The 16,329-nt window shown below is 44.2% G+C and overlaps 1 protein-coding gene across 1 annotated transcript in view; it reads right to left on the bottom strand.

Annotated features, from left to right (window-relative positions):
* KPNA3 (karyopherin subunit alpha 3) overlaps positions 1 to 16,329 on the bottom strand; it is a 41,864-nt gene that overhangs the window by 10,924 nt on the left and 14,611 nt on the right. Inside the window, exons 3-13 of the mRNA XM_060231409.1 lie at positions 15,613 to 15,702; positions 15,354 to 15,383; positions 15,211 to 15,263; positions 15,030 to 15,125; positions 12,215 to 12,300; positions 9,021 to 9,107; positions 8,499 to 8,668; positions 5,626 to 5,670; positions 3,673 to 3,804; positions 1,756 to 1,888; positions 85 to 185 (exon numbers count right to left, since the gene is read on the bottom strand). Of these exons, the coding sequence (XP_060087392.1) occupies positions 85 to 185; positions 1,756 to 1,888; positions 3,673 to 3,804; positions 5,626 to 5,670; positions 8,499 to 8,668; positions 9,021 to 9,107; positions 12,215 to 12,300; positions 15,030 to 15,125; positions 15,211 to 15,263; positions 15,354 to 15,383; positions 15,613 to 15,702 (1,023 nt within the window). The remainder of the gene's footprint in view (positions 1 to 84; positions 186 to 1,755; positions 1,889 to 3,672; positions 3,805 to 5,625; positions 5,671 to 8,498; positions 8,669 to 9,020; positions 9,108 to 12,214; positions 12,301 to 15,029; positions 15,126 to 15,210; positions 15,264 to 15,353; positions 15,384 to 15,612; positions 15,703 to 16,329) is intronic.

The following is a 16,329-nucleotide window of genomic DNA, read 5'->3' as shown; positions in this document are numbered from 1 at the left end:
TATTAGCAAGGTAAGGTCTGTGGGCTTCCACAGGCTTTGGGCTAACTTAACGAAGAAAGAGGCAAGTCTGGAAACCCAACTGACCTTAGCCAGCTGATGAATGATCATCGGTATAAGTCCAGCATCTATCACAGCTTGAACTTGCTGCTGATTACCTGCCGTGATATTGGAAAGGAACCAAACCGCTTCCTGTAATAAAAACAAACAAACAAACCTGTATTTAATTTCAGGCTATAGCCAGGTAGAAGCATGGAGTGCTAATAAAAGTGAGAGCCAGTTTGGTGCAGTAGTTAAGTGTGCAGACTCTTATCTGGGAGAGCCTGGTTTGATTCCCCACTCCTCCACTTGCACCTGCTGGAATGGTCTTGGGTCAGCCATAGCTCTGGCAGAAGCTGTCCTTGAAAGGGCAGCTGCTGTGAGAGCCCTTCTAGTCCCACCCACCTCACAGGGTGTCTGTTGCAGGGGAAGAAGACATAGGAGATTGTAAGCCGCTCTGAGTCTCTGATTCAGAGAGAAGAGCGGGGTATAAATCTGCAATTCTTCTTCTTCTTCTAAAGTGAGACGTCAGAAACAAATCTCTTTGTTCTAGGATTTGAGCCTGATCTGAAGTTAATGGGCATTCTACACAAGGAAACTGAGCCTTAAATGGGTTCAATACCCAAAATCATGCCAAGTTCCAGGAACAGTAATTTGGATGCTCGCTTTGACACATGGCAAAAACTGCAGAAACGGTGTGAGTGAAAAACCCACTCCTGTTCCTGACCTGTGTTTGAAAGGGGTGGTGGTGAATGTCCAATCTGGAGTAACATTCTTAACAGAAAAGAAGTAAGAAAAGAGTATCTCAGCAATACTCGACCAAATTAGCTAAGTTTTAGCCTGATTTTTAGGCTTAACAGGTTCTTCAAAGCAACAAAAAGTCAGAGACAGTCACCTCGTGAGACCATAGGGAATGACAGAGACTCTGGTTCATGGAGGACTGAAACAAACACAGCTTCTTCAAAACTACCTCCACTATATTCCTTGTGCAGTGAAGAGATTTACAGTATGAGAACTATTTCTTAAATTTTACCAAGGAAACTCTGCATCTTATATACTGAGGATGTCCAATACAAAGCTGTAAGGAACGCGTTTTTTAAAAAGCTAAAAGTGATCCTATGTACTCAGGAGACAGGCAATTTATTTAGGGTCTCTTCGTATGCCTCCTCTTCAGAGCCCTGTTCGAGGAAGCTTACTGTTAAAAACATCGTAAAACGAAAACTAGACATCAGACATAAGCAGTAAAAAACTGTCATCCAAGAGAAGCAGGCTATTAAGGGGCCGATAGGATAAAACCTCTTAAAAAGATGTGCCTTGGGCCTGGTGCATATAAGAAAGTAAAGCAGACACTGTGTTAGCCCCAAGGGGGGGGAGGGTTCCAGAGGCAAGGTGCCACCACAGAAAATGCCCTGTCTCTAGTTGGCCTCCACTATGCCTCTGAAGGCAGACAAGAACACTGACAGCAGACAAGGGAATTCACAGCAGAGTTCCCCCCGTTACTGAGCTATGGAGAAGCACTGCCCGGTCTTCATTTTAATTTTTGACAACAGCAGGGAATCAGCGTAAACGCTTGCCTTCTTTGGAACTGGGGGGTGGGAGGGGGTCACTCTTTTCAATGTAAAGATTTTGTGCAGAATGTACAGAATAAGGATTCCTGTCCTATTAGCCTACAGAACACGGGACAGAAAGACTTTAAAACCATTCAACACAGCCAGGCACTTGCCTTGTTGATCTTCTCTTTCGGATGTGTCAAAAGATTAGGAAAGTGCGACAGGACGTCACAGTTGAGAACAACTTGCGTCTGCTCGTCAGTACCAGTGACTATGTTGCCGACTGCTCTCAGTGCTGCTGTCTAGGGTTGAAGAAATAAGAGGAACGTTTTTAAAGGCCATTCATGCATCCCTCCTGGGGCAAGTCCATAAGCCCAGCCAGCATGCAAGCTGTACGTAAATTGGAATCATGTGAGAAAGCACCGAGCTTACACACCTTCTTCAACTGCATATTGAATCCAGAACTAGACCTATGTCGATAAATCCTCCCCTCCCTTTTTTTTTGCAAGAGACAAGTGACAAGCAAGCCTGGAGCAGGTGTTTACACTCAGCTGCCATGACTGCATGACCTCCATTTTGTCCGTGCTACTCTCTACCCCTTTGGCTTGGGGACCAGCCCACCTGTCCTGCCAAATTCAAGCTTCTGCCTAGGAGTTACGTACATAGCAATTTCCTTTATTGGCATTATAAAACTGTTAGTATAGAAAAGGGTAGGATAAAAGAAAAGGCAGAAATAAAACATACTCATGTATAAAAAAAAACATATTCCATCTTTGACTTAATGAATCGCCCCATCCTGGCTGAAGCTGGGCTCTGGGCTGCGTAGAACAATAGATAAAACATTTAACAAAACCAGATTTCAGATAAAAGCAATTCCAGTCTCGATGGTGTCTTATTCAATCACTGCAGATCTAAATTTCAAAATTCAGAAATCAAATATCAGACACTACATTGAGGTGGGGAGGATCCTTGAAGCGTACTGAGGAGAGGTGCCAGCATGGCAACTGTCACTGTTTTTAAGTGAAAGCCTGGTGAAACATCTCTGCCTTACATGTCTTATGAAACTGTAGAACAGGGTGTCAAACATGTGGCCTGGGGGCCAAATTAGGCTCCCTGGAGGGCTTCTATCAGGCCCTCAAGCAACAGGCTCTTGTCTGCTTCCTTCTCCCTCTCTCTTGCTTCCTTCTGCATCCCAGCTTGCTTTGCAAGGCTTGCTCAATCGCACAGGGGCTATAGAGCAAAACCTCTATTTTCTCCATTGGCTGAGGCCCTTAGGGAGGAAGGGGGGGGAAGGCAGAGCTTGTTTTTCCAGGCTCTCTCAATTGCACTGAGAAAAACAACAAAATACTCTCTCTGTTTACAAAACAATTTCTCAGTGTAATACATAATTTATATTTTGCCCAACATGAGATGGCCTGGCCAAGGGGTGGCCAAACTGTGGCTCGAGAGCCACATGCGGCTCTTTCGCACTTATTGTGTAGCTCTCAAAGCCCCCACTGCCCTGTTGGTCAGCCTGGAGAAGGCATTTGTCTCTTTAAATCACTTATCCAAGCCAAGCCGGCCAGCAGCTTGGAGAATGCACTTAAAGTTGCTTTCTTTCCACCTCTCCCTCCCTCTGATGTTCACATCTTGCGGCTCTCAAACATCCAATGTTTATTCTATGTGGCTCTTTTGTTAAGCAAGTTTGGCCACCCCTGGCCTGGCCCAACAAGGTCTCATTTATGTCAGGTCCGGCCCTCATAACAAAGGAGTTCGACACCCCTAGAAGGATGGAATTTTTCAAGGGCCCACCTCAGTTGCATCATGAGGGTAACCTTAAGTGACTGCCTCACATCCGGTCCTCCTTCCCTCTGGGAAAGGCTTTATTAAAGCATCCACCTTCAACACAACAGGCTTGAAGTCCGTAACGTTTACAAACTTTCATTCAGAACAATGATGAAACTTTAATTTAACTGCTGTGAAGGCCCCAACAGGCTGCGAGGAGGATTACAAAATTTAATGGAAACTGTAACAAAAATTAATTGGGCTTGGGCAATACACTGGCCATTTCATTCCTACTGCAACATCCCACCAAAAGAAAGCTTACCTGAACTTTAACCTCCTGATGGCTCAGAAGGGGAACTAAAAAAGGTACAACTCCTGAATCTATCACCATCTGTATTTGCTCGTTGCCACCATCTGTTAGGTAGGACAAAGCCCAAACGGTGTCCACAAGAATCTACAGAGAAAAAAATGTTTTCACCCATCAGCCTATGACTACAGCAAACATTAAAGACAGATTAACATGTACTTGACCATTTGAAAATTTGGGGGGAAAGGATTTCATACTTTTGTTATGCAACTTCCTAGCATTTCTTGTGCTCAAGAAAAATTCCACGCTTCATATTCTGCAAGGAATACTCTAGAATACAGTCTCACAACAGTCTAGAACAGGGGCGGCCAAACTGCAGCTTGGAAGCCACATGTGACTCTTTTACACATATTGTGTGGCTCTACAAGCCCCCCTCCACCCCGTCATATCTGACGTTTATTCAATGCAGCTCTCGCTTTAAGCAAGTTTGGTCACCCTTGGTCTAGAAAGTGGTGTTGGTTGATTCACACAAGACTGATTTGTTGTGAGCCAGTGTGGTGCAATGGTTAGTGCATTGGATTAGGATCTAGAATGCTTGGGTTCAAATCCCCACCCTGCCACGTGACCTTGGGCCAGTTCCATCCTCTCAGCTTAACCTACCTTACAAAGTTGCTGTGAGGGTAAAAGGCTAAAGAGAAGGATGTAAGCCACTTTAGGACTCCATGGGGGAGAACAGGGCTCTTTTTGTAGCAGGAACTCCTTTACGTATTAGGCCACACACCCCTGATTTAGCCAATCCTCCAAGAGCTTACAGTAGACCCTGTACTAAGAGCCCTGTAAGCTCTTGGAGGATTGGCTACATCACAGGGGTGTGGCCTAATATGCAAAGAGTTCCTGCTACAAAAAAAATCCTGGTTCTGACAATCATATAATGATCTCCAAGGAAATTCTAGCAAAGGAAGGAATAACACTCAGCCAGTTTCACTACTGGCACACCGTCACAGAGAAGGCACCAACTCTATCAAAGACTACACCTGTTGCCCCAGGATATGGGAACAAGAGGAATTTTTAATGCTAAAAGTATCTGCAGCAAGCAGTCAGATATGAAGAACCCCATATGCTGATGCCACAGTGCCCATGCATGCACCAAAGAGTTCCAGTTCCACAATCCAGCAGCAGTCCCTCCCATCAAAGAGGCCCTGCTCCAGAAAGAACCTCTTATCGTTTGGAAGGGGGGCCATCAGCAGAAGAAAAAACATTTAAAAGAAATCTCTTGTGCAGCGTAAGCAGCCTCATTTGTTTATTTAGATATTTTGGGATCACAAAGCGATTCACAACATTGTTCTCCTCCGTTTTACACTCGCAACCCTGCGTAATTTGACTATTACACTGTGGACCTTAACCCAGCCTAAGCCAAAGAACGTAAAATAAAAACACTGCATGCCAATGAAATCCAATGGAACAGCATAGACTGAGAAGACTCTCTCCACAAACAGTGGATCATTTTACCTGCTAGTTATATTGCTCAAGTTATCTGGACAAGAATTTTTGAGTGGCCTGCAGACTGCTTTTGAAAAGTCATTTATCAGCAGATAAGGCAGTAGCAATTCCAAGAATTTGGTAAGATCAACAGAAGATATCCAGATTCCCAGACAAACAAAGCAATTTACAAAGGAGCACGTATTATGATTAAAGATTTAAAAGGCAAATAGTTCCTGACATGTAAAAAGTGCTTATTTAGAATTAAATACAGTAGCTGGCTAGTTTATCATTCTTCAGTGGAAACACACACAAAAGCTGGTTTTGACATCACTTTTTGTGTTACTCCAATATCATTTTTTTAAATATCGCTTCTATGAAATTTGTTTGTATCAATTCTGGAAAATTTGAAAAGGAACACAGTTCGAATCTTAAAAGGAACTTTTGGAGAGAAGTAGAACGAAGACAACAGTTTCAGTATTTACTTACATTTATATCTGTATGGTATATGAGAACACACAAGGCTGGCAAAATCTGATGAAAGAAAAGAATTGTTATAGTAAATCTATTACTATTAGAGAAAGCAAGCAAACCTCTGCAAAAATGGCAACAAAACTACGGCAAACTAACCAAAACTACAGCAGGTAAATAATTTCAATTGCTAATTAACCTACACTGTGCACAGATTTAATATTTTGATTATGTAGAACAGAAAACGTGAATGGCTATTTCATTTTACACCAGAAGGGGAGATCAAGAGCATAAACTCATTTATAAATGTAACTTCCTCCATAATCCAGAATGGCCGCTTTTAATCAACAAACTTGCAAAATAGCCAAAAACACTGAAAGACCCTTACAGTAACAACGCATCTGATATTCTCATCTTGTTCATCTTTTACAGTGTCACCAGCTCAGAGATTATGGCTACAGAGTAGCAGAGACACATAATAAATGAAATAGACCAGAGGTGTCAAACATAAGGCCTAGGGGCTGGAACCTGCCCATCCTGGGCTCTTATGTTCAGAGCTGGCCCAGTCTCTAGGCAAACCAGGCAATTGCCTAGGGTGCTGGCCTTCTGGGGTGCCTCCCATGTGACTCAATGATGTTATCAATGCCGGGGGGGGGGGGAGCGTCAGAAGTTAGCTTTGACTAGGGTACCAGACAGTCTAGGGCTGGCCATGCTTATGAAGCCTGCGAGCAACTGGTGCCAGGGAGGAGCAACTGATGACAGGGCAGAGCCTGTGAGCAGCTGGTGTAAGAGCCGCCCCGGTCCAGTTGCCGTCGGAGGTCATCCATGAGGGCGACCAGAGAGCACTAAGATCTAGCTCCCAAAACCTCCTACAAATCCCTGGGCCAAGAGAGGCCAGACTGAAGATAACCCGGGAGCAAGCCTTTTCACTAATGGCCCCTCGTTGGTGGAACCAACTCCCAGAGATGGTGCGAGCCCTGCGGGACTTGAACCAGTTCCGCAGGGCTTGCAAAACCTCTCTTTTTCAGCTCGCATTTAAAACAGGACAGGACCAAATTGATTAACTATTGTAACTTAGCCACCTCATGTTGAAATTGGAACTGATGTATGATAATGTGTAAACTGTGACCGATAGAAGTATAGCACCTATCTCTATCTATTTTTATACTTTATATTTTATAATCTTCTACTCTTATATTTTTATATTTTTAAACTTTAATTAACTTATGTAATTGTACTATTTAAATTATTGTTTATCTATTTTAACCAAATCATGCTTGCCATGTCTGTGAGCCGCCCTGAGCCCGCCTTTGGCGGGGGAGGGCGGGATATAAGAATAAAATTTGCTTCGCTTTGCTTTGGTGTAAGGCCACAGCCACTCCACTGTGGCTTCAGCATGACAGAACAACCTCATCTGCAGCAGTCAAGCATCGTGGGAGCATCTGCCCCGCATTGCACTGCTGCCTCTCTGGTCCATCCATGTGGGTTTTCCACTGTACCGCCTCCCCCAGGCCATGGGGCGTTGTAGTGAGGATATACCAGCTCAGAGCTTACCGACTGCTGCCTTTATACAGTTTCTATCTCTAATATTTGGTGTTACGTTTTATGACCCACGTGGCCCGGCCTGACAAAGCGACATTTCTGTCAAATCCGGTCCTCGTAACAAATGAGTTCAATGCCTCTGAAATAGACTCTCCCAGTCTTGAGAGGATTCCTTTCCTAAGCCCACCTCCAAGCGGAACTGGCAACGCTGGGAGCCAGTTCCAACAGCAGATAACGCCCCGTCCAATTAGTGGATTGAAATGCAACCGCTGCACATGCATAAAAAGTTTAAAAAGACTCTGTATTTACTGAAACGGACAGGTTTTTTGTTTGTTTGTAATAAGTGAAATGTAGCTAAAGGTGGCAGCAAATTTTATTTGGGGCAACGGTGGCAGTGAAAATGAGTCTATTCTCAGCCATTTCTCCAAATCAAGATTGCCCACCACCTCCTTCCACAGAGGAAAAGAGACAGACCAATTCCACACTTAGCACTTCCCTCCCTTCTGCGCAGGGCTCCTCAAGGCTGCTCTTTTCCCTACATTGGCATTTCTGGAGAAGGGCTACGTGTTCCCTGCCCCGCACAAGCTTGAGAGCTGAGAATGAGACTGGGACAAAGACTGATGTGGAATCGGTCAGAGTCTTCCCCATCTCCCTCAGCTAGGGGAAAGATATTGGGGGGGGGGGGGGGGGACCGGCCCAGCAGGGGAGCTGCTCAATATTCATCCCTGCTGCTTCTCAAAATACATCTGCAGATCCCTGGATTTCAAACCCCTGAGTGTATCCTACTGATTCCAAATTCATTCTCTAATGCAGTGGACTATTCGTGCTTGTAGTTTCTTGCTGATGGTAACAAGCTCTTGTCTTCTCTCAGAACTCTTACGTGCCTATAACCTTCTGACAATTTGCCTCAAGACCAGCTACTCACCAGCAGTGTTCCCTCTAAGCTGAGTTAGCGTGAGCTAGCTTACGAATATTCAGCCTCCAGCTCACCCATTTTTGTCTTAGCTCAGGAAAAATGGCCCCAGAGCACAATAATCTATGCAGTAGCTCTCAGCTTTAATGCCAGCAGGTCAGAACTTTAATACCAGTAGCTCAAAAGTAGAATTTTTGCTCACAAGACTGTGCAGCTTAGAAGGAACATTGCCTACTAGCATCATTCGACGTTTAAACTATGCAATCAGATAAGATAAACGGATCCCTCAGATTCCACTGGGTCTGGCAGCCAGTAACCAAAACCCGGCAGAGAAGGGTGCATTACGGAAGCAGGCAGCACACATCCCACTGTGTGCATGGGGGTGGGGGGGAGGAATGACCTGTTGTGAGATGCTAAGGTGCGATTCTCTATTTACCTCCTGAACGGTCTCCATAGGCGGTGGGGGGTCCTTATTCCTGCAGAGATTTACAATGACCCATGTGACGTTCCGGAGGAAGGTGATGGGAATGGAAGGGTTGATGAAGGAGAGAAGAGGTTTGACAACTCCCAGTGATATGACATAGTCTCTACACTGGGGACCATCACCTACAGAAATGAAAATTGTTTAAAGAAGATTACATTCACAATGGAGAAAAACTCTGGAATGTATGCAATGACTTATGTTGGGATACTGACGTTCTATGTTTCCCCGTTATGAATGGTACCAAAAACGTTTTACTGCTTAGAGAAAATCTGAGCAACGCAATTTTGTCCTACTTTTATAGCAAGCAAGAGAAGTGAAGTTACCAAAATGCTTTGTTATTTAACTCTGTTGCAGCAAGAAGAGAACTTAAGAGGAAACATAGTCTCGTGAGGGTAATGCCAATGTTTAAAATTAGGTTTTAAAGCCTTCAGCGGCTACTGCTTTCTCCCCCCTCAAAATACCGCTAATCCTTACCGATAATATTTCCGAGAGCCCACACGGCTTGTTCACAAACGTTCTGATGGGGCGAATGGAGCAGTCTTAAGAAGAGAGGCACTGCATCTGTAAGAGAACACGGATTTATCCTAAGTGAAATGCAGCATCCATATGGAAGAGCACTACGTTTTATCGTGTAGCCCTGTAATCCAGGGGTCGCTTTGTAGAAAAATAGGTGGTGGAGCTCATTAGCCTAACTCATTAGCATATGCCGCCGCCCCCCCCCCCAGCCAAAAGCAACCCAATGCAAGAAAAAGACCTCTGGGCAAGTGAGGCCTGCTTGGGCTGGCTAGAGATCCAGCAGGCCTCACTCACCTGGGGCTCTCCTGTGCTGCCCTTCCAGCCAGCAAGCCACCCTCTGCCCAAAATCACATAAGAAGTGGAGAAAGGGTGGCGTGGGCTTCTTCAGGGGTTAATGAGGGCTGCTGGGGGTGTGGTAAAAGCCCCTGGTGGCTGGCTGGCTGGCCGCTCTCCTAATCCAGGGATTGTTATGCAGCTGCATCTACTATTCAATGGACAAGGTAGGTGGGGAGGAAGAGGGAGAACCCTCACAAAGGTTCAGGAGCTGCACTCATGTGAACTCCTGCTGAATCTGAGGCCTGCCTGTAACTGTTGGAAAGAATTCTGAAATCAAGTAACATGAATTCAAACTGGATCAGAAATGCGTCTTAGAAGAACTAAGCAGATGATGCTTATGCTTGAAAAAGATGCTACTTCTAGAAGAGAGAGGAGCAGTCTAAAATGTTAGTTTATGAAAGAAGGCACCTAACGATTAAAGTGTCTCCTTACAATACAACCCCCCCAACTCCACAACAAAGAGAACCAACTCTGCCAGAGGGGTTTACTGATAACAGCAGTCATTTCCAGTGTTCCCTCTAAGCTGAGTTAGCGTGAGCTAACTCAGATTTTTAGCCTCCAGCTCACACATTTTTGTCTTAGCTCTGGAAGGACGGCCCCAGAGCACACTAATGTATGCAGCAGCTCACCACTTTAATGATGGCAGCTCACAAGTTTAATGCCAGTAGCTCACAAAGCAGAATTTTCGCTCACAAGACTCCGCAGCTTAGAGAGAACATTGGTTTCCCAACATTATTCCAGAGGTGCTTTAGTTTGACACAGAAGTCAGACAGCTGACAGGTAAGGGAAACCACTACCTGGAGCCTAACTTTGGGGGAAAGAACAAGAGGGGTGCTGGGACCTCAAGTGCTTTGTGCCAACCCCCTAAAGCTGCCTGGCAATTCTCCAAAGTGCTGGAACACAGAATCCTCCCAACCCCGCAGCAATTCGCTTCAGATTCCCCCAACCTACCCAATGCCAGCTTCCAAGCTGCAAAGATGCACTTGATGCATTCCCAGTGCTTCTCTTCACCCTCTGAAGAGAGGGGAACAGAAAAGCCCTACACCCCTTCCTCCAAGGTCCATCATTTCCTCAGGTGGAGGAGGGAAAGAACCCTTAGCCACACTTCTGGGCAGGCTGCAGCTTTTGCTTTGATGCATCTGAAGCATGGCCAGGTCGGCAGCAATCCCAGGTACAAGGATGAGACCACCCGGCTATTGTTAAGGCCGCTGCCGGGGCATGTGTGTCAGCAGAGCTTTTGGGGTAGAAAAGGCCCAGCAGGAACTCATTTGCATATTAGGCCACACCCCATGCCATCACCATTGTTACACATAGGGCTTTGGGGGTAGAAAAAGCCCAGCGTTAACTCATTTGCATATTAGGCCATATCCTGTGACACCAAGTCAGCCGGAACTGTGTTCCTGTGCGTTTCTGTTTTAAAAAAATCCCCTTGTCAGACCTGCTTTCCCTAAGCCTGTAAGTGTTCAGGATGGAAATGATAACAGAAGTGGTGTAGGGTCTGAAAAACTACTTCCCGCTTACCTGAACAATTTGTAGAACAAAGCAGGAGTCCAGTAGCACCTTTAAAACCAGTAGTTTTATTCAGAATGTAAGCTTTCCTATGCATGCACACTTCATCAGGCAATGGAATGGGGTACAGTAAGCAGAGCTACATATAGCTGGTGGGCAATGGTTAAGAATGCAAAGTGGTACAAAGAATCCAGTGGCAAAATAGTGACATTAACAAACTGAAAGAACGTTTGGTCTGGATAGCATTTGCCTGGGAAACCAGTAAAACAGTAACATGGGAGAATGAGGCAATAAATGTAGTCTGTTAATTGCTCTCTGGTTTGCAAGTCTGGGTTAAACTGAGGACACATCTTTCCCAGAGATGTCTATAATGTATGTTACATGTTAAAAAGTAAATTAGGTGGACAGGATCACCTAATATATATTAGAACCAGTTTGGTGTAGCGGTGAAGTGCATGGATTCTATCTGGGAGAACCGGGTTTGATTCCCCACTCCTCCACTTGCAGCTACTGAAATGGCCTTAGGTTAGCCACAGCTATCACAGGAGTTGTCCTTGAAAGGGCAGCTGCTGGGAGAGCCCTCTCAGCCCCACCTACCTCACAGGGTGTCTGTTGTGGGGAGAGAAGATATAGGAGATTGTAAACTGCTCGGAGTCTCTAATTCAGAGAGAAAGGTGGGGCATAGATCTGCAGTCTTCTTCTCCTTATAGGTGGCTATATGTAGCTCTGCTCGCTGTACCCCATTCCATTGTCTGATGAAGTGTGCATGTGCAAGGAAGTTGGCATTCTGAATGAAACTTTGTTGGTCTTAAAGGTGATCCCGGACTCCTACTTCATTCTACTGCTTCAGACCAACACGGCTGCCCACCTGGATCTTTGAACAACTTGAGTAGCAGAGATAAAGCAGTGCTTGGAGACCATTCCCACAGCCTCATATGCCAGTGAGGAGGCCCTCCCACTTTGCTTTTGCCTCTGCTCCAACCTGGCTCTACTTAGACTGACGGCAGCTGCAGATTGTTCTCTCTACCCTGCTCGAAGCAAATGTTGTAAGGGGTCTTCTGAAGCAAGCCACGTACTTCTTCCAAAAGCAACACAGGTCCCACAAAAAGTTGTATTCATATTGTCGTTAACACTGTCAAACCATATTGCACTGTTTTCCTTGTTATGCCATTAAAGGTTACTGGAACTGGAACACAGGAGGTGGGAACAAAGAAAAAATTCTCCTCCCCCCCCTCCCCGGTTCAAATTTAATCTTTCACCAGCAAATAGGCACCCATCCACTAAGTTAAAAGACACAGAGCACTTACTAGATTGCACAACTGCTTGAGTCTGTGCAGAAGTGCCTGATGCGATGTTAGTCAGGGCCCACGCAGCTTCAAACTGTAAGGAAGGACTGTTAGGAACAAAAAGACAAAGCAGTGTTAATAGTGGCACTGCATTCTGTAACTAACAGCAATAGAAGGGGTGTGAATGCTGAACTCTTACTGAAGTGTTCACTACCATAATCTAATCCTATCGCTGGGTAGGCTGTAACTCCTGAACAGTATTTACAAAGTGTACATCAACAATTGATTTAAAAAAAGAATAAAGGTAGTCACCTGTGCAAGCACCAGTTGTTTCCAACTCTGGAGTGACGTCGAATCACAGCGTTTTCATGGCAGACTTTTTATGGGGTGGTTTGCCATTGCCTCCCCCAGTCATCTACACTTTCCCGCCAGCAAGCTGGGGACTCATTTTACCCACCTCGAAAGGATGGAAGGCTGAGTCAACCTCGAGCCGGCTATCTTCCGCCAGGATTGAACTCAGGTCGTTAGCAGAGCTTAGGACTGCAGCACTGCAGCTTTACCACTCTGTGCCACGGGGCTCTTACTAACAATTAATTATTTCTTCCCAAAGAACTGTTATGAAGTATGAACTGTCATACAGATTTCTATCAGGACTCTTCTAATGCAAGGGCTGCAGTTTTCTTCCAACACACGTATAAAAACAGCATTTCTGCCATGAAAAGTTCGTGACAGTTGCCTCGTATATTCGGCTTTAGGACTCCCAGAAGTAAACACTCAACTACAACAAGGAAATGAATAATAACCTCAGTAATGTTGGATGACAACCAGCCTTAGTAACGTAACGGGAAAAGCCCAGAAGCTGTGTATTTCAGTGAGCAATCAAAACAGATCCCAAAACATCGTATTTATAACACAAAGGCCCTGTGGTCAGTATAGCTCAGGCAAGGACTCAATACTGAGTCTCAACAGCAGTTCACCCTCTGCCTTGGTAACAATGACTTGTTGTCCAAAGGACAAAGAAGTGGTATCTTTGCAAATTAGGGAAGCGACATAAAATGTTTAAACGTGACCTGTGTGAACAAAGACAGGAATCTTGACATCAAGTTATCACAAAACTAGCGTAATGACAGCATGGAGAAGAAAAACCTCAAAAATAATTAGCGTGCTGTATTTCAGCAAATGAGGCAGAACGTGTTAAGCTGCAGTACTGCAGTCCAAGCTCTGCTCACAACCCGAGTTCGATCCCAGCCAAAGCTGATTCAGGTAGCCAGCTCCAGGTTGACTCAGCCTTCCATCCTTCCGAGGTCGGTAAAATGAGTACCCAGCTTGCTGGGGGGGAAAGTGTAGATGACTGGGGAAGGCAATGGCAAACCACCCCATAAAAAGTCTGCTGTGAAAATGCTGTGATGTGCAACACCAGAGTCGGAAATGACCGGTGCTTGCACAGGGGGTTACCTTTACCTATTTCAGCAAATGTATTAACTGATCTACAGCAGGTGGCTTTCTGTGAAGATGAAGAAAGAAGGTTATTTCACTAGTAGAACTACACGATACCAGATTTATTAGATCTTTGAAGAAGAGTTGCTTGTGCGGGGTGGGAGCGAATGAATCATTAGATTCATGTTATTTTTGATTGCAGTTTATATCATGACATCAGGAAAGTACTGGTCATGCCAACTGTCAATGCCTATCCTGGCTGCAATAGGGTGATACTTATGTCCTTTCTGTTTGCAGGCCGTAATCAACGCTTGACTAGGATGGTCGCCTAATTTGGCTGGTTGACTTATTGAATTAGAGAAGAAACAAAAAAGCCTAGATAGGGTTTTTAGTTTATTCTTGATTTAAACACTAGTTTTAGATCCCCTGAGTTTTAATTTTTTAAATTCATATTTATGTATATTTTAGATGGTATCATATACTAAAAAAAAAAAAGGTAAAGGTAGTCCCCTGTGCAAGCACCAGTTGTTTCCAACTCTGGAGTGACGTTGTTTTCACAACGTTTTCATGGCAGATTTTTTAATGGGATGGTTTGCCATTGCCTTCCCCAGTCATCTACACTTTCCCCCCAGCAAGCTGGGGACTCATTTTACCCACCTCGGAAGGATGGAAGGCTGAGTTGACCTTGAGCCGGCTACCTGAACCCAGCTTCCGCTGGGATTGAACTCAGGCTGTGAGCAGCGCTTAGGACTGCAGTACTGCAGCTTTACCACTCTGCGCCGTGGAGCTCTTCATATACTATAATTGTATAATTATATTGCCTTTTATTGGTTATGAACTGGACTTTTATTAATCGTTTGCTGGTCTATGACAGTTGTTATTCTATTCTAGTAAAACCATCAATGTTTCTACAAAAATAACTACCAGATGCTCTGGGGTCCAGTGGTACTGCCTGCTCTACAGTGAAAGAGAGGCCTTTTGGTTCCTGCACATAACCTCCAGGATTTTTTTCTACAAACCAGTAAGTTTCCATGTTCATAAATGAACCATCTGTACCTGGACCCATTTTGTGGATTTTTTTCATCCATACCCTGGAGCCAAGTTCAGAATAGGATTTTTGATAACAATACATCTTCTGCGTGGTTGTGGCATGGCATTCACCTCACCCACAGCAATTAAAATAAATAACTACCATGTTTTAAGAAATACAAGTAACTGCAATCATCCAGCTCCTAACGCCGGGGCTTTTGAGCAAGAATGCAGTTCCGACTAACTTGGTGTCAGGGGGTGTGGCCTAATATGCAAATGAGTTCCTGCTGGGCTTTTTCTACACAAAAAAACTTGCCTAATGCTGCAAGGTTATAAACGGAGTACTGAGAAAAGGGAAAGTGTGACTTACTTATCATCCCTTTCTAAGCATTTCACCAAGATGGGTAAAATTCCAGATTTTATTAAGTCATCGATAGGAGGATTTCTGTCGCTTGATAACAGCTTTCTGTGAAATTAAAACACAAAGAAGTTAATAAAAAGAATAGCAACTGCACTTCAGCCTTCCAAATGAATTCCAAGTAAACTCTCACCTAGCAGCCTGGACAGCGCTGAGTTGGATGACAGGGTTATCGCTGGTAGCGTTCTGCAGTGTTAACACAGATGTCAGAAATTTAGAAGTCAAGAACTCAAAAAAGCAATTTGAGAGAAAAAAACAGACTATTCAGCAACTCACCTGCAATATAGCTTCTAGGGTTACATTTTGCTTAAATCAAAGAGAGAGAGATGGTTTAAGTGATAATTCTCATTACAAAGCCAACGTTCTTCACAAAATATGGGACAATCCAACCATTTTAAAATAATGTAGTTTCCTAGTTAATTTTGCCCACAAATACTTTCCCTGCAATGCGCGCTACTAATTAAACTGAAAATTTCAAAGAACACAAGTCTTTGACTTCTTCTAAGTTCTCCTTGTATTAAAAAAAGCAACTTACTGCTTTGAAATCGGCATCGACATCTGAATCTTCTAAACTTTCTTCTTGCGGCACGTTTCGTTTTTTCAACAGATGCTCATCTCTTTTGTTCTGAAAACAAAGGATCGACAGAGTGCTCTTAATATTTTTCAGTGCTCATTATTTCTTTAAAATAGATTTAAAAAAAAATGCCATAAACATACTGATAGTATAAAGAAACTTGCACCTACATTGAGCTGGAATGCAAATTTACCTTGCCACTCCTTGGATTAAAGTTCATTTAAATTCATGCATGTGTCTTGTTCCACTACGCTCATTATGAACATTCATTTTTTTAAAGCGTCTGCCAAACAAGTTTCTGGTTGGCAAACCAATTTCCTGCTGGGCAAATATGAAAACGAAACCAACTGTGGAGGGCCTAGACCCCAGTTCTAGCTGCCACGTGACTGACAGGGAAGTCCCATCTATTACACTTTTGGCCCACTCCTCCTTCAAAGGACTCAGTAAAACATACAGGGTTCTCACACCTGTGTTTTATCCTCACATGGAATAAGGAAAGGAGATTTGAATCCAAGTCTCCACATTCCCACTCCATTATTCTTACCACTACTTACCACATTCCTACTCCATTATTCTTACCACTACTTACCACATTCCTACTCCATTACTCTTACCACTACTCTTACGATAGCCAGTTTGGTGTAGTGGTTAAGTGTGCAGACTCTTATCTGGGAGAAC

This window comes from Heteronotia binoei, chromosome 1, assembly GCF_032191835.1.
Source record: "Heteronotia binoei isolate CCM8104 ecotype False Entrance Well chromosome 1, APGP_CSIRO_Hbin_v1, whole genome shotgun sequence".
Lineage (NCBI taxonomy): Eukaryota > Metazoa > Chordata > Lepidosauria > Squamata > Gekkonidae > Heteronotia > Heteronotia binoei.
This window is presented reverse-complemented; position numbering and strand designations above follow the sequence as displayed.